The 20,655-nt window shown below is 45.3% G+C and overlaps 1 protein-coding gene and 1 pseudogene across 3 annotated transcripts; both read left to right on the forward strand.

The window, feature by feature from the left end:
* The first annotated feature begins 1,492 nt into the window (after positions 1–1,492).
* LOC311428757 (zinc finger CCCH domain-containing protein 11A-like) lies at positions 1,493–9,090 on the forward strand (annotated as a pseudogene). The gene is made up of 8 exons: positions 1,493–1,545; positions 1,933–2,107; positions 2,308–2,427; positions 3,207–3,330; positions 3,761–3,963; positions 4,508–4,627; positions 5,133–5,213; positions 9,065–9,090. The product of its transcript is annotated as a zinc finger CCCH domain-containing protein 11A-like (transcript).
* Positions 9,091–9,795: 705 nt separating this feature from the next.
* On the forward strand, positions 9,796–18,583 carry LOC311428767 (zinc finger CCCH domain-containing protein 11A-like). Of its 2 annotated transcripts, XM_084540056.1 has the most exons (6): positions 10,136–10,337; positions 10,482–10,543; positions 11,088–12,844; positions 13,027–13,053; positions 13,477–13,539; positions 18,294–18,583. In XM_084540056.1, the coding sequence occupies exons 3-6, from the start codon at positions 12,473–12,475 to the stop codon at positions 18,447–18,449; spliced, it is 618 nt and encodes a 205-aa protein (XP_084396182.1). In that variant the 5' UTR covers positions 10,136–10,337; positions 10,482–10,543; positions 11,088–12,472; the 3' UTR covers positions 18,450–18,583. The 2 variants fall into 2 exon arrangements, with proteins under 2 accessions (XP_084396183.1, XP_084396182.1); XM_084540057.1 differs by lacking the exons at positions 10,136–10,337; positions 13,027–13,053; positions 13,477–13,539; positions 18,294–18,583 and adding an exon at positions 9,796–10,067 and having other exon boundaries at positions 11,088–12,552.
* Positions 18,584–20,655: the final 2,072 nt, after the last annotated feature.

A 20,655-nucleotide genomic window follows, 5' to 3' on the forward strand; every position in this document is an offset into this window, starting at 1 on the left:
GCAGCTGACCTAAACCAATCAAAGGGATATTCCATACCATGTGATGTCCCACTCAGCAATAAAAGGTGGAAACAGGAAGAAGAGGGGAGGGGTGGGCTCTCGTTGGGAAAACGTCGGTCCTCCTCTCGAACACCGGCTGCGTGCGTTGAGGCCTTGCTTCAAGGACGTGGTCAATCATGGCTCATTTGTGGGAAGTAGAGAGTAATTTCTTTCCTCTGCACTTCCATATAGCCTTCATTTATTTTGTTTGTTTGTTTTCCTCCCTTCTTTTTATTTTTCCTTTTCCCCTCCCCTTTCCCTTTTTATTTCCCCTTAGTTAAATTGTTTAGTTCATGGTAGTCTTTATTTAATTATTATAATTTTTTCCCTTTAATTAAATTATCCTTATCTCAACCCGTGAGTTGTTCTTTGCTTTACTTCTCCCCCTCCTCATCTAAAGGAGGGGGAGTGAGAGAGCGGTTGTGGGGTTTAGCTGCCCAGCACGGTAAAACCACCACAGCTACAGCGCAGAAAGAAAAACCAAATTGCTTCCAAAAAATCAAAGTAATTCAAAATCCTTGGTATCATGCAGCCGTGCCACTGGCAAAGTGAGCATTCCCCTGCCTCTCAAAGCTTGCTGTACCCTTGATCTGCTGTCTTGCTGCTGTTAATTGATTGCAACTCTACATGTCTGATCAGGGCTACGAGTTGTTCTCGATATGGAGATCATACAACATCTACTGTGCACGCTTGTGTGTATAGATATGTTTATCCTGTATGCATGTACATCCGTATGCATATTTGTGTGCTGGCCCCCAGATCCCTCATGTTACAAAGCATCGGCCTCGAAGGCATACTCATCAAAATCTTTTGCAGAGCCTCCATTTTTTTCTAGTTCCCTCAAAATGAGAGAATTTTTACGCGCTCTCTGTGTCGAAAAGGCAAAAATTCTGATTTTCAGTGTCGCTCTCGCTAACTTTCTCTCACTCCCTCCTCGTGTGTGTATAAACACAGATGTGTGTATGCGTATGCACATCTGTGGATTTAGATGCACTGGTATGTTTTTTGCTGTACAGGTAATAAAGACGGGGAAAGGTTTTTGTGTTTTCTTAATAGGTGAAGAAATCTTGAAGACCAGAGATTGGAACATGCTGAATTTTAAATTAAAAAAAAAAAAAAAAAAAAAGTTAAATTGTCCGGCTGTGGAAGATGGAGCCTCATTTTTGCAGCCACTTTGAATCACGAGTTCATCTCTAAATGCGCTGTTTTTTTTTTTGTTTTTGTTTTGTTTTGGTTTTTGTTTTTTATTTTTTTGAAGAGCTAACTAACCGTGGCTGCATCCAGTCTGAGAGAGCATTCAAATGGACTTGCTTCCTCTCTTAGTTATAAGCTGTTTAAAAGCGCATCCTTTGTTTGAATTGTGGATGAGAGGTTCCCTTGGCAAAGTGAGGAGGAAAATTCTTCCTACCCCTTTATTATTAATTCACGGATTCAGTCTTGGTTCGGCCTACAGGAGCAGTTAACTGGAAGCCTTTGAAGATCGATAACTTTGCTGAGGTTGTCCAGGTAGGTGAAATCGAAGACCCACAGGGCCTGGAACGTGCTGTTTAATGCGTCCTTACTGTGTTCTAGAGAAGTTATTTGTAGCCATAGTTGATTATTGACTTGCATGTATCATCAGGTGTTTTTTTAAGGAGTGACTCCGTTTTCAGGCTTCCAGATGTGCTCCAGGTCATATTATTGAGGATGTGGAAGAGAACGCTTGCTGACAAAGCTCCTGGCAGCTTTACAGAACTTTAATATTTAGTTAGTTCATGTAACAGCTGATTTCAAGGCTTTGCTCTCTTTGAGAGACTGATAACTTGATTTGATTAACTGAAGAAAGCTGGAAAAATGTTTGTTCCTCATTATTTTTCACTTGTTACTTTCTTTCGGGTTACTTTTAAAAAGAAGATTTCACTGATCACAAGCCAGTAGAAGACTTTCAGCCCAAGCAAGGGTGAAGACAGCTCTCTCCAAGAGCAGAGGAAGTCCCTGTGGAGAGAACCCGAGCTTGTTAGCAGAACTCGTCGGCATGTCTAAACAAGGAGACGATTGCTACTTCTATTTCTATTCTACCTGTAGCAAGGTATGGCTGGCTTTCCTTTGCTTTGCTTTTTTTTTCCCCTTTTTTCAGGAAGGAGTAGATTAGGAGGAGGAAGCACACTGGTCTTTGGTTAACTTGAGAACCAGATAGATTGTGAATTCAGTTGTAGCACCATTAGGCAGCAGCATGGCCATTTTTGAGGCTGTACTCTATTTTCCTTGTTGGTTTCCTTTTGGTTCCAGGGAGACAAATGTGCCTACCGCCACTGCGAAGCTGCTCTGGGCAATGAGACGGTCTGCAAGCTGTGGCAGGAGGGTCGTTGTTTCAGGAATGTCTGCCGATTCAGACACATGGAAATTGACGTGAGTGCCTAACAATGTGTTCTCAAAATAAATCCACAAAAGCATTTTTCAGTGCCGTAGGTGTACTGATTGCGCTTTTGCAGGATAGATTTGTTTGCTTCAAAATCATACTGGTTTCTGTTACCAAGAGAGGGGGTGGGAGGAAGCAGAGGGAAATAAAATCAATGCCTTAGGTATGTCTTAGCAAGATATTTGTTTATTTTTTTTTATTAGATGCTGACAGTTTTCTCAAGAGATGCAGAATAGCTGTTAAATAGACTGCTAAAACGTGCTGGAGCAGGGGGGTAATAAACAGGCTGTTCTATCCTCATGGGAGCAGGCTTGATAATGAACTATCAGGTGTCTTCTGACCCACAGTCCTTCAGATAACGCTGTTGTAGCTGCCTGGGGTAGGAAGTGGGGAAAGTTAAAGGTGCAGCAGAACTAAGTCTCCAAGAAGTAGTTCTAGACAGGGTTAACCTAGGCAATTTCAGATGTTCTTTTTCCCTCTGAATAATCCTAGTATAATCCTAGGTGTATTAGTTTAAGCCACCCTCAAGTGATGTCTGAGAGTGCCTGTCTTCTCAAACTGAGTGATGACCAAACTAAATGTGCATAGTGGTTACAGCTTATGCAAACTTTGTGAATATGCCCAGAAATACTACACTTAACTGAGAAACTGACCTTTGGAATGCTGTTTCAGCACTGTGTTGTGACAGCTGTCACGATCTGGAGCTGTGCATCTCTTTGCAAGCCTCAGGTGCATGTTATCACGAGCTTTTCTTTCTTTCTGTCTTCAGAAAAAGCGCAGTGAGATTCCTTGCTACTGGGAGAACCAGCCGGGAGGCTGTCAGAAAGCCAACTGTGCTTTTCATCATGCAAAGGGACGTTACATCGATGGACAATTCTTACCACCAAGCAAGAGTGAGTTTAGGTCCTTTTTCTTTAAGCGCTGAAGAATTAATTTTGAGTATTACTTAGTGGGTGCCAATCCTGTAGGGGGCGTCAGGTAACTGTTCATTTGTGAGGGCAGGAAAAGGTCTGCAGTCATAGGTGTACTGCACCGAGTGTACTGCTGGTGTTTGTTTTCTGCTTTCGTGCTCAGCTTCTCTTTGCTTTGTGTGATGTTTGCCTTGCAGTTTGCTTCCTGTTGTTTCCGCTTTTGCTGGGTGGTAGGGAGATGTGTTGTTGTTGGAAGGGAAATCATTGTTCACGGTGTAAGCAGTGATGGGATGGGCAAAAGGAGATGCTGAATTCGTTGTCTGTGCGGGTTATCTGCCTTTGCTACCATCTCTTTGCATTGTGGTCAAAGTTTTAAACTGCCATATTACCGATGATCCTCCTCTTCCTCTAGCTACACTGCCAAGTCCGCCTGAGTGCGCGGACGATGATCTGAAAGTGGCTCAGATGTCACTGCAGCAAAACAAACTTTCTGTCCAGTCAAATCCCTCTCCACAGCTAAGGGGGTGACGAAAGTGGAAAACTCTGAAAATGTCCCAAGCCCTACACACCCTCCAGTTGTAATCAATGCTGCAGATGATGATGAAGATGATGATGGTGAGCATGTTTTGGTTCTTGGAAGGAATTTGTGCTGTAAATGAATGTGTTAAATCTTTGGTTCTTGGAAGGAATCTGTGCTGTAAATGAGTGTATAAATCACAGATGACCTGAGGTCTGACTAGCGATAGGGCAGGCAGTCTGGCCAGGTCCCTGGTGGCTTTGTCTGGCAGTCAGTGGACAGAAGCTGAAACGTTGGAGGAAAGCTTAGAACCACTCCTGGCTTTAGCTGGTCTTTTGTGTAAAGTTCTATGTGAAACTAGGAAGGAAATTTCTTTTTTCTGTCTGAAGAGCAATGTGTTGTGTAGTAGTTAAAGCTGCAGAGAGAATCTAGAGTCCTAGATGTTTTGTCCTAGTGTATTCTACTTAGGAGTTCATCAGGTCAGTGTAGCTGTTTAAAAACAAACAAACAAACAAACAAACAAACAAAACAAAACAGCAACAAAGTTTTTTATATGAACCATGGGCTGAAGTGTCACTGCATGAGCTACGTAATCATGACCAACCTGGTCTATGCATAACTGAATCGATTTTTCCCCTTCAGACCAACTTTCTGAGGAAGGAGAAGAAACTAAAACTCCCGTCCAGCATCCAGCTGCGGAAGGCAAAAATGGATTACGGGTGATTTCCACTCGGAAAGGCAGTTCTATTACTACTAAACAAGGTATGCCAGCACCTTAGTAGGATAAATCAGAAGAACTTGACAGTTAAGTCAAAAGCAGCGTGGTGTAAAAACACAACAAAATGTAGGGGTGCTGAATGGAGTCGGTTATTTCCATGATCTCATTTCTGCCATTAATACCATCATGTGCCCATTGGGTCAGAAAGGTGAACTCCTTTTCTTTACTTTTGGAGAACAAAACAGGGCCACAGCATGGAGTTTAAATGGCTGCACGTGCAGCCTTGCAACCACTGTTGATAAGCCATATCTAACGATAGAGGGATCTAATATTGTGTAAATGGATTAAAATTAAAACTACATTTTGAACCCTGAAGGATGAAAGGAGGGGCAAAATGCCATTGGTTCTATGGCTCTTTCACTTGTGAGGAGTGTTGACAGGCTTTATTCGAAATACTTCAGAAAGTTCCTGAGCGCTAAGAAGCCTGAGGACCTGTGGTCCTCAGTGAGTGCCTCTAAGCCTGTCTCATGAACTGTTTCCTGTTTTCAGAGGGCAATCTGAATTTTGGAATAAAAACACTTGAGGAAATCAAATGGCAGAAGATGAAGGAAAAAAATAAGAGACACGGTGGTGAGTTAATATTGCCTACTTTCTTATCCTGTTCACGGCAGGTGATGGTGACTGGGAGCTGCTTGAGGGACAGACTTCCATTTTTAGCTGGGGGCATAAAGCAACCTGATTCTCAGCCAGCTGGTATTCTAAATGGGAGTCCAAAGGGCAACCAGAGGCAAATTAGTCACCTCTCTTCTTTACATGCTCTGCTTGCTGTATTTTTGACAGTAACAAATCATTTAAAGTTTTTTGTTCTTTGTGATAGTTTTTTACGTTGGGTAAACTTCCTTATGTTTTGGTTGCTCTGAACAGAAGGTTCTTCAAGATCTTCTCTTCGTCCCGTTGATTCTATGATTTTTCCTGCTCCAGAAGAGGAAAATGTCCGGACAGTGGTGAGAACTGTGACAGTGTCTTCCAAGAAAGGTAATAATGAATGCTTTTGTTTTGATTTCATTACTCCTAAACTGGAGGGTTAAGCAATAATTAAAACAATTCACCCATGTTAGCCTTCTGGTGCTGCCTTCTGTTCAAAACGTGCTTTTATGCTTAAAGTCCCTGGTTGTACTGGAAAGATTTGGTGCTCAGGTTAAGTGCAGTGGCAGGAGAAAAAAAAAAGTGTCAGTATGCCAATAGGGGGGTAACTGAAAAACAGAAGAGTAACGAGAAGAGCGAGCTGTAGAAGCCAGTGCTATATAAGAAGCAATTTCTGAAGCATTAAAGAGGCGTACAGTGGCAGGTGTGGACACAGTATGACAGGTGTTTGTGTATAAATTGTTTAGAGCTGTGCAAATGCCTTTTAAAGGGAAAAAAGTGTGGAAGTACTTTTACTCGTAGACATTCACCTTAGAAAGGAATATTTCTCAGCATTTGCACCTAAGAATATTCTGCTTGCTTATGCAGCTTTGTTCTGCACAAAGTATAGGTGTCAAGCAGACTCAGATTCACTCTCTACTATCTCAGCTGGAATTTGAAGCAAGCACTGAGACTATTAATATTTTTTTTCCATGTTAATTATAGTTAAAATATGAGTTTGTGTGGTCTAGCTGTCAAAACAGTGTCTGACTAGGGTTTTTTGGACATGGGCTAACAGGATAATATTTCTGTTGTCTACTGGTTTCTGTGAAATAGAAAAAAAAATTCCCTTTTGTTTTAGGGGAGGAACCTGTGGTTCGAGTAGATCTTGCTGATAGACAAGGAAAACGGAAAGCCTCCGCGGGTGAGAACTTTTTACGAGCTGTTACGTAGGTGCTGCCTTCTATATATGACTGCATTAAAGAGTATTTGTGATGTATGAAAGGAAAATACATTGCAGTGGAGATCTGTGTTGACGGCAGAAATGGAAAAAAAAAAAAAAAATCATTTAGCAGCTGAAAGGCAATTCTATGAAAATATGCTTGAAAAAGAGAAGCTTATTGTTGACTGTTCTCAAACCTTCCTGCAAAGAAAAGTTCTTACAATATTCCTTGTTTTCTCTGAAGATGATGTAGGCAGCCTTCCAGTGAAGCGCAGCCTTGCTGAAAGGCTGGGGAAGAAGGTAGAGGCTCCGGGAAATGCTGACAAAGCACCCAAGAGAGAGACAGGTACTAAACGGGCATCTGGATTGGATTCCTGGGTTTCGTATTTAGTCTTTCTGTTTGTCCTTTTCCAGTGATGTTTCTTTTTGCATGTTGGCTGAGGTCGTAATCACTGGGATTCAAAGCTACCTTTCCTGTCTTGTTTTGAAATGTGAACCTGAAGTTGACATTATGCAGCCTCCCTAATTCGTTCTTTTTCTGTTTTGCAGTTCGAGTTCCCAAGTCTCTGAAGGACAGGCTGGGATTACCTCCTAAACAGACCAGTACTGAGAGAGGTAACAGCTAGATCTTAAATATGCTTTCTCCTCCGTCCTTTCCACGAACTTGGACTGCTTTCATACATCCCTACAAACTAATTTAAACGAAAACAAAGAACTGACGCCTCTTGGTTGAGTGCTGAAGCTCTTCTGACAGCCACTATCAGAACTCTGGCTCTAGGTGTGTGTTTATTTTCTACTTGTGCCTTGTCGAGGTTTTTAGCTGCTTCTGTGAACCGTTACGTACAATTAGAATAGAACCACTGCCAGGAGCAGGAATTTGAAATGCAGTCTGAAAAAGTAATAAAGTAAAGCAGCATTTCTGTGTAGCAGTTCTCTCTGGATAGGGCTGGTCTTCAAAATACAAGTGGCTCAGAGGAGGAGGAGAATGTTGTTCTAAGGATATTGTTCTAAGATGATTTATTGGGAACGCTCAAGATGAGTTTTCCTTAGTGCTCTGACAAATTTTGGAGACTTAAAATATTGCTGGACTCTCTTTAAATGTTGGTGCTTCTCCTCATTTCTTGATGATGACAGGGAAGGCTGCTAAGCCGATGGGAGAGATCCATGTGAAAACACTGGAGGAAATCCGTCGTGAGAAAGCTCTTCAGAGACGCGAACCTCAAGCCAAAGCTGAGGCTGAAGGGCACGGTAAAACTGAAGATTCCAGCGCAGGGGCAAGAGCTGCTCGTGCAGGTCGCATGCAAACTTTCTCTGAAGCCTTGTCTGAAAAAAAGAATAATCGCTTGGTAGAAGAGAAGAAAAAAGCAGGAGAATGCCATAGCAAGAGCAAAATTCAGGGTGAGTCCAAGAAGCAGCTCGCTCTGTCCGGGCCCAGCAAAGGGCAGGCGAAGGAGCCGGCAGGAAAAGTGAAGCCAGAAGGAGAAGTGCGTGTTAAAACCTTGGAAGAAATAAAGCGTGAGAAAGCTCTGCGGATGCAGCAGAGTGAAGGAGATGTGCCAGCTCCCTCAGCACAACCCGGACCTGCCCCAGCAGAGCAGAAATCTTTATGGAGCACAAAACTAACAGGTAATAAGATGCTTTAATGCCTGCCCCAGTGAGGTGCTTCCCATGTTGAGCAAGTTCAGTTTGCTCAGGATCTGCTTCATGGATAAATGCTGAATGGCTTGCACATTGTAGCCTTTCTCTCTCTCTCTCATGGGACACAAGGAAATAAATGCACAAAGGAAACAAGTACCCAGCTTTCTTTATTTCTGCCGTTGACAACACTTTTTTTTGTCTTTTTTTAAAGCACCTGAAAAAGAAGAAAAGAAGGCAGTGGAATTGAACCGGCCTTTTCCTAAACTTTCCTCTGGACCTGATGTACAGGTGAGTCCTCTGTGAAGACACACATACATTCGTACAATTTCTGATAATTCTGACAAGTTTTGTTACTCACCGTGTGCCACCCTCTTGAGTGTGTTCTTACCCTTCAGCAGCTGGTAGGAGCTGCAGTGCAGTCTAAATCCTATCGCCAGCAGCATTTCCAGACAACTCTGTAATCCTCAAACTTGGAATCAGTCTGTTTATACCACAGCAAGAAAGAAACCCTGTTAGCACCAGCTGAAATCTACACAGTTAACGTGGAGGGAATTCTTTTTGTTCTTACTGACTTGATCTGTCAGACATGAAGGATTTAATACAGAAGGCCAGAGTTCTGTGTTCAAGGAAATCAATCTGTCAGTGGATACTGTATAGGGGAACTTGTATGACTTTCTGCTGCTTAAAAAGAATGTGATAAATAGATGTACAGCAGAACACCCTAGCTGTTTAAAGAAGCTTGCCATAGTGGATATTGCAGATATGTGAGACTGCGTCCATAGTAAAGCATGGCTCTTGTTACAGGCAGAATTTTATGGGAAAAAAAACAAACAAACAAACAAACAAAAAAACCAACAGTAACCTGAACGAGATTAATATGCTGTTCCACATCAAGACCATTTTGGAGGGATTGCTGATCAGATTTTCTTAACGAAATCTCCACGGATTTTATTTATTTTTTTTGTCCTACTCATGCACTACTTTTCTTTCCTTCTAGCCCACTCGGCAGAGTGGAACTCGTAAATGTCCAGAGAAGAGCTTTGAAGAGAGACGGTGGGAGAAGTGGCAACAGAGAGAACAACAAGAGAAGCTTCGGCAGGAGGAAGCTGCTGTCAAATCTACTGCTGGCTTCTTTAATACTGAACCAGCAGGGAAAGTGGCAGCTCAATTTCAGGGCCAGGAAGCTAAAAGTAAGTGTTGAAGGTTAAGAGTTACTTAGGTTGTCTTCTGAAATACAGACAGAAGATGACAATTCTCATGCTGTAACTCTGGCTGGGTGCATTTTGCCACGCAGTGCTACGAAGCGAAGGGTGTACTTTCTTTTTCTTAGTTTGTTTCTTTTCCTGCCAGCCAGATGTTAGGTAAGGAACGGGAGACTAGAAAATGACACTACAAATGTGGACTTTGTAGAACAACTTAACTGTGGGACATCACTGCAAGGGAGAGGAAGCTGGTACAAGAGTTGCATACACTCTTGTCCTACTATAACTGCTGCTTTTTCCTTTCCTAGCGGGAGCGGGACTTTAAATATAAAAGCTGTCTATATTTGTGAACCTAGCTTGCACTTAGGATTGCTATGTGTCTGAGGTTTCCCTTGTCCTGGATTATTATTTACTGTAGCTCTTCGGTTTCTTTGTTCCTTTGTATGGCTTGTTGGTAGACAGAGTTTACTATGTGGAAAAGATTCCTGAGAATCCAGGCAATGGCGGTGTAATTGTGCTGGCCAAATGCATTTAAGTGTGTAGAAGGACTGTGGAAATGATTAAGAGAACCTGGATTTTTCCTGAGGCAGAGCAAGACTGTATCAGTTCTCTCTTCCTTTTACTCTAGCCAACTTTATGACATCTGCGAAGCCTTCGCGTGGGAAAGTCACTTTCCCCAAGAAGAAGGCACTGAAACGTAAGGCACCTGGGAGTTACCCGTCTGCCATAGCAGCTGTGGAACTACAGACTGCCTTTGATGCTGACATGATGGGACCTCCAGCCAGAAAAGCAGCCATGGTAAGGCCAGGGGCTAATGCAGCGATGGATCCCTTGTTAAATTTCTACCCTCCTCTATTTGAAAAGGTGGAAAACTCAAACGTTCTGCAGGCCTTCTGTTTCCTTAGAAATCCAGTAGCTGTCTCCAGGATGCTTGTAGAACCCTTCTGTATTTATGAGATGAATGGCACTCTTTAACCGGTACTCTGATGCTGTGATTTCTCTGGTGTGGGGGATTTTGTCCATTAATGCCATGTTCTTAAAAGACACCAGATCGTGAGTAACCTCCAGGTGAATGTGAACTTTCTTCAGGAGCACCTTGGTTTTGTATTTTGGCCACGGCTCCGCAATGCCAGAGGAGAAGCAGTGTGGAGGAAAAAGCTATTAAGGAATCTTTTACCCATGTGTCATAAATACTGTTTTGCTGCTTTCTAGGGTGTTTCAGACGTGCCGGAGCACGTCCCAGCCATCAGACTTGAAGAAAATCCCCAAAACAGGTGACAACCCCAACTTGTTCTTTTTCTTAATCAGTGTATATCCCCAGGGAAACATAAGTTCTGTCACATGTGGGAAAAAATGAGGGTTCTGAGATAATTGAAGCCAAAATCCATCAAAGGAATAAGTCACCTGAAACCACTTTCTAGCAGCTAGCAGGATTGCTTAATTAGGCTTTCTTGAAATGCTGCAAGTCAGCACAGCTTTCCGGTGACTTCTTGGGTTGTCTGAATACCTGAACGAGGATGAGGTGAAGTTCTACTTCCTCGTGAGGTGATAGATGATGAGTAGTGTCCTCTGCCTTTTGGTCCTCAAGAATGCCACCTCAACTCCAGGTGCCCTGGCTTCACAGATAAACCCCCAGACTGAAAAATGTACCTGGTAACACATCGGGCTCTAAATGTAGCCCTGGGTTGATTGATAACAATCCCTGTGTAAGATTGAAGCATAGGAGGGCTTGCCTACAGTTTTAAGAGCCGGTTTGCAGGAAAAGGATTTCCCGTTAAGAAATGGCATATCCTGATTGTTCTTTCTTGCTCTCCCAAGACCTGAAGTGCGTCTTGGAAGCCCGGAAAGATTTGAGGAGCAGATGGAGATGGATCTCGAGACCTCGACCTCAGCTTCTTCCCAGCCAGAAGAGGCACGGACACGCTGGCTGAGTTCCACAGGGAACGTGCCCTTATCTGCGGATGAAGATTTTGAGAAGCTACTTTGGGAAATCTCAGGAGGCAGACTGGAAGCCGAAATCGACTTAGACCCAGGGAAGGACGAGGATGACCTCCTCCTTGAACTCTCCGAGATGATTGACAGTTGAACTGCGTAGTCCTAGGGTATAATTAAAAAAAAAAAAAAAATTAAAACTGTTCTTCTTGTTGGATACCCCGAGGTGATCCTTTTTCTAACTGAGGCTTTGCAATGAGACTTAAAGCACAGTCCGAAGTGGTAGAAATTGGCAGGATCTGCCCTCAGTTGTCCTAAATTTCCCTGCTGGTCAGAGTTAAGGTCTTGTGCATCCATTCTGTAACTATAGGTGGTTACCTTCGATATCGAGAGGACAAAGCACTTCTTTTGGCACAGAAAGATCTCCATTGGCACGCCATGGTGGCTGCAAATCGATCTTCTGATGGAGCGATGCTCTGAAGGCTTAAATGTAAAGCTTCTTCCTTCCTCCGCCCTTGGCACAACTCGATGTTGGGCACATTGTGAAGCTTCGGTGTTCTGATTTCTCGGACAGTTGATAGCCAAATCCTGGAGTTACTATGTCAACTCTTGACTTTTACTCGTGTATGCCATTGTTTTGACTGTACCCGTGTCAGATGATGAAGCTGTAGGGGTGGGAGGGAGCAGAATCGTTGTTCCAGTGTGTTGTGGACCAAACTTGCTGCCAGGAATGGGGGTGGGGGTCAGCCCACCCAGCCTTCCTTTCAATTATCAGGGAGGATCAAATGGTGAAAAGCAGCAGCTCTGCCATGCGGCTCCACTACCCCCACTCCCTTCTCTTGTGCTATACCAAAGTTCCCCCAGGCTTTGGTTGGTGCTTTTTGCCTGTGTGAGGACTCCGGGGCGAGCAGTCGGGACTCTGCCGCAGTCACAGGGTCGATGAAGGGTTGTTTAAGTGCCTCTTGGTTTTAAAAGTTGCTCCCCTGAGCTGCTGGCTCTGCTGCCTGCTACAGCAAATGTTCGGGTGCCATCAGCATCGCACTTGGGCGTGGGCACTGACCCTGCGGAGGACAGAGCTGAGATTCGGGTGTATTGTGTACCCTGCCACCAGCCATCGTTTTTTTTCCCCTAGCAGATCAATTTTGAATTATTTTCCGAACTTTTCGCGGCACGGTAGGCACTTCCCGCTATGATTTGTGAAGCTGTGGGGGCCCTCAGGCATTTGCTGCTGGCAGAGGAAAAGCGCTTGTCGAATTTGTTGTAAATACTTAATGTTTGGACAAAACCACGCGTCTCTGTGTGTGTGTGTGTGTGTGTGTGCTGTGACGCCCCGGCCCCACCAGGGAAAACCTCCGCCGACGAAACTGCTGCTGGAGCTCACGCAGGCCTTCATCGTGCCGAAGGACTTCACGGGGACTTCTGGCGGCTCAGAAATGGGGGAGAAAAAGCAAACTCAGGAGGAGGAGAGCTCAGAGACTGCGCCCACCTGCCCTCGCTTTCCCTTCACCCCAAGAAGCCCTGTTCTACCATCAGCCTTCGCCTCTTCTGCCTGCGGTGCTGGGAGCGGGAGCGGCGAGGCGGCAGCAGCCATGGCGTACCGCGGGCAGGGCCAGAAGGTGCAGAAGGTGATGGTGCAGCCCATCGTATCCTTCCTGCGGCTGGGGGGTGCCGGGGAGGTGGGTGGGGGGCGGCTCGGACCTCAGGGGGCTCGGCCCGGGCCTTGAGGCCTTGTCGCGGGGCCCTGAGGCCTCGCTGTGGGGTTTGGGGCCTTGTCCCGAGCCCGGAACTGTCGTCCCCGTGCTGAGCCCTTAACGCAGCGCCCCAGAACCTCATCTTCCGCTACCTGCAGAACGTGAGTACCGCGGGGAGGGGGCGGGGATGGGGATTTGGGGAGTGTGGGGGGAGTGGGGAGGGTCTGGGGATTCCCCTCGGTGAGTTTTCGGCTCCTGGCTGTGTCCCGGGACGGGTTTGTGGGGGATGGAGAGCTGTGCGGTGTGCTGGTGGGCACAAGGAGCCCGGCATTTCCCCCTCGTGTAGCCGGGCGTGCAGGGGTGTTCCCTTGTGACTGGAAACGTGTTCTTCACCAAACGTGTAGTATTCACCCGATGGTATAACGCTCAAATGTCAGATTGCACATTGGAACTGCCCCTGAGAGTTGCTCCTCGGAGCGTTTGGGAGCTGTCGTGGCTGTGGCTAGCAGGTATTTCTGAACACATGAGAGAACAAAAGTGCTCAGTGTTTGTGGCCCGACTTACTCTCCTCCTTCGTTCTGCAGAGGTCGAGGATCCAGGTGTGGCTCTATGAGCAGGTGAACATGCGGATAGAAGGCTGCATCATCGTGAGTATCCGCACGTCCCCATGTTACATCTTTCATTTTGCCTCATTCACAATCGTGTTTTTTGGTCAAGAAAAGTTATCACAAGGAAAAAGAGATTTGTACTTCTCTGCCTTTCCCCTCGCCCTGCCCTTCCCTCCCGCTCCTGAGCTCTTCGTCAGGCCTTGCTGGGCCCTCTGTCCGGCTGTCTGTCCGTCCATCCGAACCTCTGGCCATCTGTCCCACCACCCTGCCCCGTCCCTGCCCTCTCCCTAAGGAAGCAAAGAGTCCCCGGTCTGCCTTCATGGGGGGGTTGGGGGGGGGGGGAGGGAGAGGGGAGGTTCTGCTGAGAAAAAAATGAAAGATTTCCCCCTTAACGGGCGCCTTGCGAGTTCTTTCGAGTTCCAACCTTCTGCCTTCCTTCCGTAGCAGTGCCTCTAAGGGGTGCGCTGTAAGGCAGCCCTCATCTGGCGCGTTGCTCCTCCGTTCCCCCAAGGAACTGCCTTCAGGATCTGACTAACTCTGGATGCACCCGGTTGTCGCCTTAATTTCTCCTTTAGCTTGCTGAAAACAAGCCGGTTGGGTGACCTTTTGCGTTTCTCGCTTAAAATTTGGATCGAGGAGGTCTGTGTTTCCTTACGCTGATGTCCACGCTGAAGGTGCAGAAGGGTTCCGTGCTGTTGCTTGGGTCAGCCTTGTTGCCAGGTTTGGAATGTTTAGCCTACCGGTGCTTCGGTGCTGTTGGGCTGCACTCAGAGTGTGAGCTCTGGGCGTTATTTCTCAAATACTGCGTTATTTGAGCGTACAGACCCGAGATATTCTGCGGAGAGGTGATTTAAGGCACGTCAGAACCACCGCTGCGGCGTGTGCCAGCGTCGGACGCCCGTTCGAGTGATCGGGCGGAGCAGGTGAATTGAATTTGGTGCTGGGTGGCGAGGTGGTGTTGGGGGAAGAGCTAGGCTAAGGAGAGCTTCCTCTTGCTCTGCCCCTTCCCATCTCAAATGGCCGCTTCCTGGGGAGATGGGTTCGTTGGGAGGTTAACTACAACGTTACAGTGGGGATGAGGAATCACCTTTAGTCCCGTAGGTATTTGCTGCCAGGCCGCAGCGTTGATTTCAGAAATTGTATTTAAAAAAGGGAAAAGAAAGGAAAGATGTATTCTTTAACATACTCTCTTTTCTCGGAGAGTAGATGGAGGAGCTTCAGCCGTGCCCTTCCTCCGGAAACGATTCCCAGTGTCTGCTCAGACACTGAGGAGGAAAATGGAGGAGAGCCACCCGATAGAAATAAAGGAAAGAAGGGGTCATGGATTAAGGGAAAAGCACTACTTAAAAAATTGGTGCTCTCTAAAAACGGGTTAAGGGTTTGGGACCTGCAGGTGCTGCCTACACCTGTGTGCGTTGCAGTCGTGCCTGTTGCCACTGAGCAAAACGGGGAGAGCTGCTTTGTCGAACGCGGCGTGTTAAAGCACGTGCCACTGCCTGGAAGAAAAGCACGGACTTCCCTCGTGTGGGCCTTCTTCCCTAGCGATCTGTGGTTTACCTGATGGTTTCCCATAAGCTGAGAATGTTTAAAAGAAAAAAAAAAAAAAACAAAAATCAAAAACCAACACCAACGTTGAGAGTGGTGAAGCAGATCCTCACGTGGGGACTCAGAATCAGCGGTGACATCACCATGCGAAGCATTGTGTGTGCTTCGGGTTGGGGCTGCTGCGAGCCTCGCAGCGGGGAGGGAGAGCGGATCCGGGGTGCCTCTGTGTCAGCCCTCTGCCCTGGTGGCTTTGTGAGCACTGAGAGTTTGACTCCTGTGTTCCCAGCTTTCGCTTCCGCACCTGCGGTGTGGCAGAGCCAGCGAGCTGCTTGCTCAGCTGGAGGAGGAAGAGGAGTGACCTCAACATTGCCGAGGTAAAGCACAATTATTGAAAAGATTTGGCAAAGATGTGGGTTGTACCAGCGCGGCTGCTGCAGCTGCAGCAGATCCTGGAGCATTGGAGAAGATAGAGAGGGTTTTCTTCATGAAAAGAATGCTGTTAAAAGTGTTTTCATTCCAGAAATTAGGATAAACGCCTCTGTTGTTTGACATCCTCTATTGAGCTGGCACATTGGCATTACAGCGTACCTGGCACGCTGTTTGTATTAAAAAAAAAAGGTATTTTATTCAGGGCAGGCCAGAAACCTGCCTTGGCACTTGCACATCGCAGCAATGCTTACAGACCCTGCATCCTGGCTGCCAGGCCAGGATCTAAATCCGATGGTGCTGTTGGTAAACTGAAGCTCAGGAAGCGCTTCTGGGTTTTTTTGTCCTTCCATGTGAATTTTTACCCTGTGAAGATGGTGTATTAAGCTATTTTCGTAACAACAAATAGGTTTAAAAGCAGTTTCAGTTTAACATCTACACGCTTGGGTGTTATTAACAGAGCTTTGTATACTGAGCTGGTGCTTGGTAGGAGAAAAAACATCAATCTTACCTGGGAAACCTGGACCCCCTCAGCTACATACTGCTATGAGGAAACTCAGATGTAAGAACACACTTAAATAACACCTCACCAGAGCTGTTGTGCTCCTGACCACCAAAGGCACCTTTTTCCAACACCGTCGTACTGGAAGTTGATGCAGCTGGTTCCATCCGTAACGTGTGACTGTACAGTGCTGTAAAAGAACTATTTTTTCACAGCTTTGGAGAAAGTGAAGCAGAGAAAACCACGCATAACCACTGATACCTGGACCCCAAACTGCCACAGGCTGACGGTGATGCCCACTGGATATCTCCTGATACCCTGCTGCCTTCTGACTGCTCCAGCAGAAGTCCTGTTTTAATTAGCCAGCAGGTCCCTCTGAGGGAGGGACTTTGCTAAAACTCCTGCCGTAGGAAGTATCCTACGGGAGCCAAGTTGCTAAACTGATGTGTGGTTTTCCCTTAACCCCCTCACCCCTGACTTTCCAGCTCCTGACAGCACTGCCAACGTGTGCAGTGTCACCGTGTGCCATCTAGGTGCCAGCTGCCATGGTTTATATATTGTAAAATTAGTGATTTGGGACTCGTGAGCACTGAGGAGAGGCTAGCAATTGCTTAAGAGCTTTCCTTGTGTCGCTCTGGGGCAGGGAGATGGGTGAAACATCTTAGGCTTGAAAGTGATTCCCTGCAGAGTGACGTGCTCAGATCTGCACAACAGATCTGTCGTTTTGGTCACCTTATTAGATCCCTGCTTGAGAGGTTGCTTGCAAGAATCGATTCCTCTTCACCTTGATGTGTCAAGCTAAAGACAAATCTGTGCCGAAGCACTGTTTGATCAGACGAGTGCCTCAGTTCAGGATTGTTCTTTGACAGCTACAGAAACAGCAGGACGATCAGCGCCTTCAGGAACAGATGAATTTGATCTTGAGGCTGTCGTAAAACAGGTCCCTGAAGTCTGAAGACTGTTCAAATAGTTTGGGCCAGCAAGGAGCAGCTGTACGTGGCGGCTGCGGTAACTCGGGGCTCCGAGTCTCAGAGAGCGTGGTGAAAGGTGACCCCCAGCTGGCTGCTGGAGGAAGCTGAGGCAGCGTTCAGCTCTAACCTTTGCCTTCTTGGCTGGCATCTTTGCACTCCTGCTGTCAGTGGGTGTTGAGTGTCCTTCCCGGCAGCCTCAGAACGTGCCCTCAGATGTAGGCAGCATTTAGCAGCTAGAATTCCCTCAAATAGAAAGAGTACAAATGATGCGTTTTCTGCTTTTGCTTTGGAACTCTTAGCTTGAGGTTTTCCTGCAGGCCTTAGGGTTTCTTGCAGCAGCAGGGATGAGTTGTGTTAGCAAGAGGCTGTTCTGTGCTTCGACTGTGGGAAGATGAATGGTTACGTGTGCACCGTTAAATATAACTTGACACCTAGCACACCGCACTTGCAGCCTGTGGGGTGCTTTAACAAGCAGGTAAATCAGCAGAGGCTGTTTTGCAGCCGGGGTGATGCTGGGTGATTAAAAAGCAGGGGCAGAACAAGGAGTTTCTAGTGTTTGTTCTTGCTTGTCATCCGACTCTCCACTTCCACTGTTCTTTAAAAAAAACAAAAACAAACAAACAAACAAATAAAAAAAAAAAAAAAAACAAGCAAGGGGTAAGCATCTTAATATCTTTATTATAAATGGAAGGCACAAAAGAGGCCAGCAACAGAGACTGTCCAAGAGAAATGCTTTGTGCTTTATAAACAAACAAGGAAGTACCCTTAGGTGGGTGTGATAATCCTCCTCTAATGCGTTTTTGGGGTGCAAAAATAGATTTGTTCCTTTCTTGCTCTTCTCTGCAGGACAAAGGCAGAATAGGCACTGCAAAGTTAGACCAGGGAGGTCAGTTTGTTCCGTACTGAGAAAGACAAGCCTGTAAAACAAACTAGACAGATTTTCTTTGTACTATTCATCTTCCTTCAGCAAAGGCAAAGCTTATGACACTTGTTGGTGTGTATTTCCAGACCCCCAGCTACTGGCACTGTAGCGCATCTCTAATTCTTTGGTACAAAAGGTTCAAAATCTCTTAATGCAAAAATTTTACCAGCACCCTGGAGCAAAAAAAAAAGAAATCTAAAACCCTTACCAACTTCTATTACAGACCTGCTGAGTGCACCAGAGTTACTCATTTTTATTCAGGCTTTCAGGGGCAACTTCAGTTGGTTTAGCGCTTGGATTGCTATGTTGGCAGATGTCAGTTTAAAAAAAAAAAAAGCTTTTGAGGTCCTTTTTAAAATGAGACTGCTTTTTTGGAATTTGGAATACTGCAAGGTATCGTTGGTTTTGCTTTCTTCCCATTCCTTAGACCAGATCCATTCAGATTCTGAACAGCGTTCCCGGTGTGTTCAGGAAAATGGAAGGCAACAAGCAAAATGATGAGCTCCTTGGGCAGTCAAAAGAGCTAAATCTGGAGAGTGTTTTGAGTCAAACTTCCATGCTAAGGAGCACCAGTAATTGTTAGAAGTAGCTGCAGAGGAACCTGCATGGCACTGGGTGTGTTTCTGAAGGTGCTAAAGGTCCGAAGTGACGATTCCTACCCATACTAAAGAAGAGAAGGAAACCTTGCACTTAACTACTGTTTTTATTCCCTTTGTCCAGCAGTCAAAAGCAGTAACTAATATGAGAACCCAACTTTTCCTCTCTTTATTTTAGATTTGGGAAAATTCCCTGCCAAAACAATATTTCCTGGAAAATTCACTAGTGTTTGTGTGAGTAAAAGCTTCCAACCTTTTATTATTAATTTGTAAGAACTATTTCATCCACTTTTGTCCAGAAGAGTCAGAAATAATTTGCACAGAAATGTGCAGCGTTTTAATGAAAGGATTCAGAATCACTCTGAATTGAACTTTATCTGGTCTGGTTGCAGGTTTTGTGACATTTAGTGTCTTTAAAAAAAAAAAAAATCAAAATTTCTGACTTCATATCAGAAAAAAAGAAAAAAAAATGCTTGTGGCGAAATAAAATCTGTTGCAGCTCTGCTCATCGAAAACTCATTGGCTGTTAAATTGGACCTAAGTCGTCTTCTCTAACCTTTCATGATCCTGCAGCAATGGCTGATGATGGATATATGGATTAGGGAACAGCACGTGATGGCAAACCTGTGGTATTTGCTACTGTACTGGGTCTGGCTGGAATGTTTACTTTCCCTGCAGCAGCCCATACAGTGCCGTACTCTGTACTTGTAGCAGGAACAGCAGTGTTATCACACCAGTGTTGTGTGTACTGCTGAGCAGCAGTGGCACAGCATTGGGCCTTTCTCTAACCCTCCTAGGGGGTGGGCAAAAAGGTGAGGAGAGAAACATCACTAGGGCAGCTGACCTAAACCAATCAAAGGGATATTCCATACCATGTGATGTCCCACTCAGCAATAAAAGGTGGAAACAGGAAGAAGAGGGGAGGGGTGGGCTCTCGTTGGGAAAACGTCGGTCCTCCTCTCGAACACCGGCTGCGTGCGTTGAGGCCTTGCTTCAAGGACGTGGTCAATCATGGCTCATTTGTGGGAAGTAGAGAGTAATTTCTTTCCTCTGCACTTCCATATAGCCTTCATTTATTTTGTTTGTTTGTTTTCCTCCCTTCTTTTTATTTTTCCTTTTCCCCTCCCCTTTCCCTTTTTATTTCCCCTTAGTTAAATTGTTTAGTTCATGGTAGTCTTTATTTAATTATTATAATTTTTTCCCTTTAATTAAATTATCCTTATCTCAACCCGTGAGTTGTTCTTTGCTTTACTTCTCCCCCTCCTCATCTAAAGGAGGGGGAGTGAGAGAGCGGTTGTGGGGTTTAGCTGCCCAGCACGGTAAAACCACCACAGCTACAGCGCAGAAAGAAAAACCAAATTGCTTCCAAAAAATCAAAGTAATTCAAAATCCTTGGTATCATGCAGCCGTGCCACTGGCAAAGTGAGCATTCCCCTGCCTCTCAAAGCTTGCTGTACCCTTGATCTGCTGTCTTGCTGCTGTTAATTGATTGCAACTCTACATGTCTGATCAGGGCTACGAGTTGTTCTCGATATGGAGATCATACAACATCTACTGTGCACGCTTGTGTGTATAGATATGTTTATCCTGTATGCATGTACATCCGTATGCATATTTGTGTGCTGGCCCCCAGATCCCTCATGTTACAAAGCATCGGCCTCGAAGGCATACTCATCAAAATCTTTTGCAGAGCCTCCATTTTTTTCTAGTTCCCTCAAAATGAGAGAATTTTTACGCGCTCTCTGTGTCGAAAAGGCAAAAATTCTGATTTTCAGTGTCGCTCTCGCTAACTTTCTCTCACTCCCTCCTCGTGTGTGTATAAACACAGATGTGTGTATGCGTATGCACATCTGTGGATTTAGATGCACTGGTATGTTTTTTGCTGTACAGGTAATAAAGACGGGGAAAGGTTTTTGTGTTTTCTTAATAGGTGAAGAAATCTTGAAGACCAGAGATTGGAACATGCTGAATTTTAAATTAAAAAAAAAAAAAAAAAAAAGTTAAATTGTCCGGCTGTGGAAGATGGAGCCTCATTTTTGCAGCCACTTTGAATCACGAGTTCATCTCTAAATGCGCTGTTTTTTTTTTTGTTTTTGTTTTGTTTTGGTTTTTGTTTTTTATTTTTTTGAAGAGCTAACTAACCGTGGCTGCATCCAGTCTGAGAGAGCATTCAAATGGACTTGCTTCCTCTCT

This window comes from Aythya ferina (assembly GCF_964211825.1).
Source record: "Aythya ferina genome assembly, contig: HAP1_SCAFFOLD_136, whole genome shotgun sequence".
Lineage (NCBI taxonomy): Eukaryota > Metazoa > Chordata > Aves > Anseriformes > Anatidae > Aythya > Aythya ferina.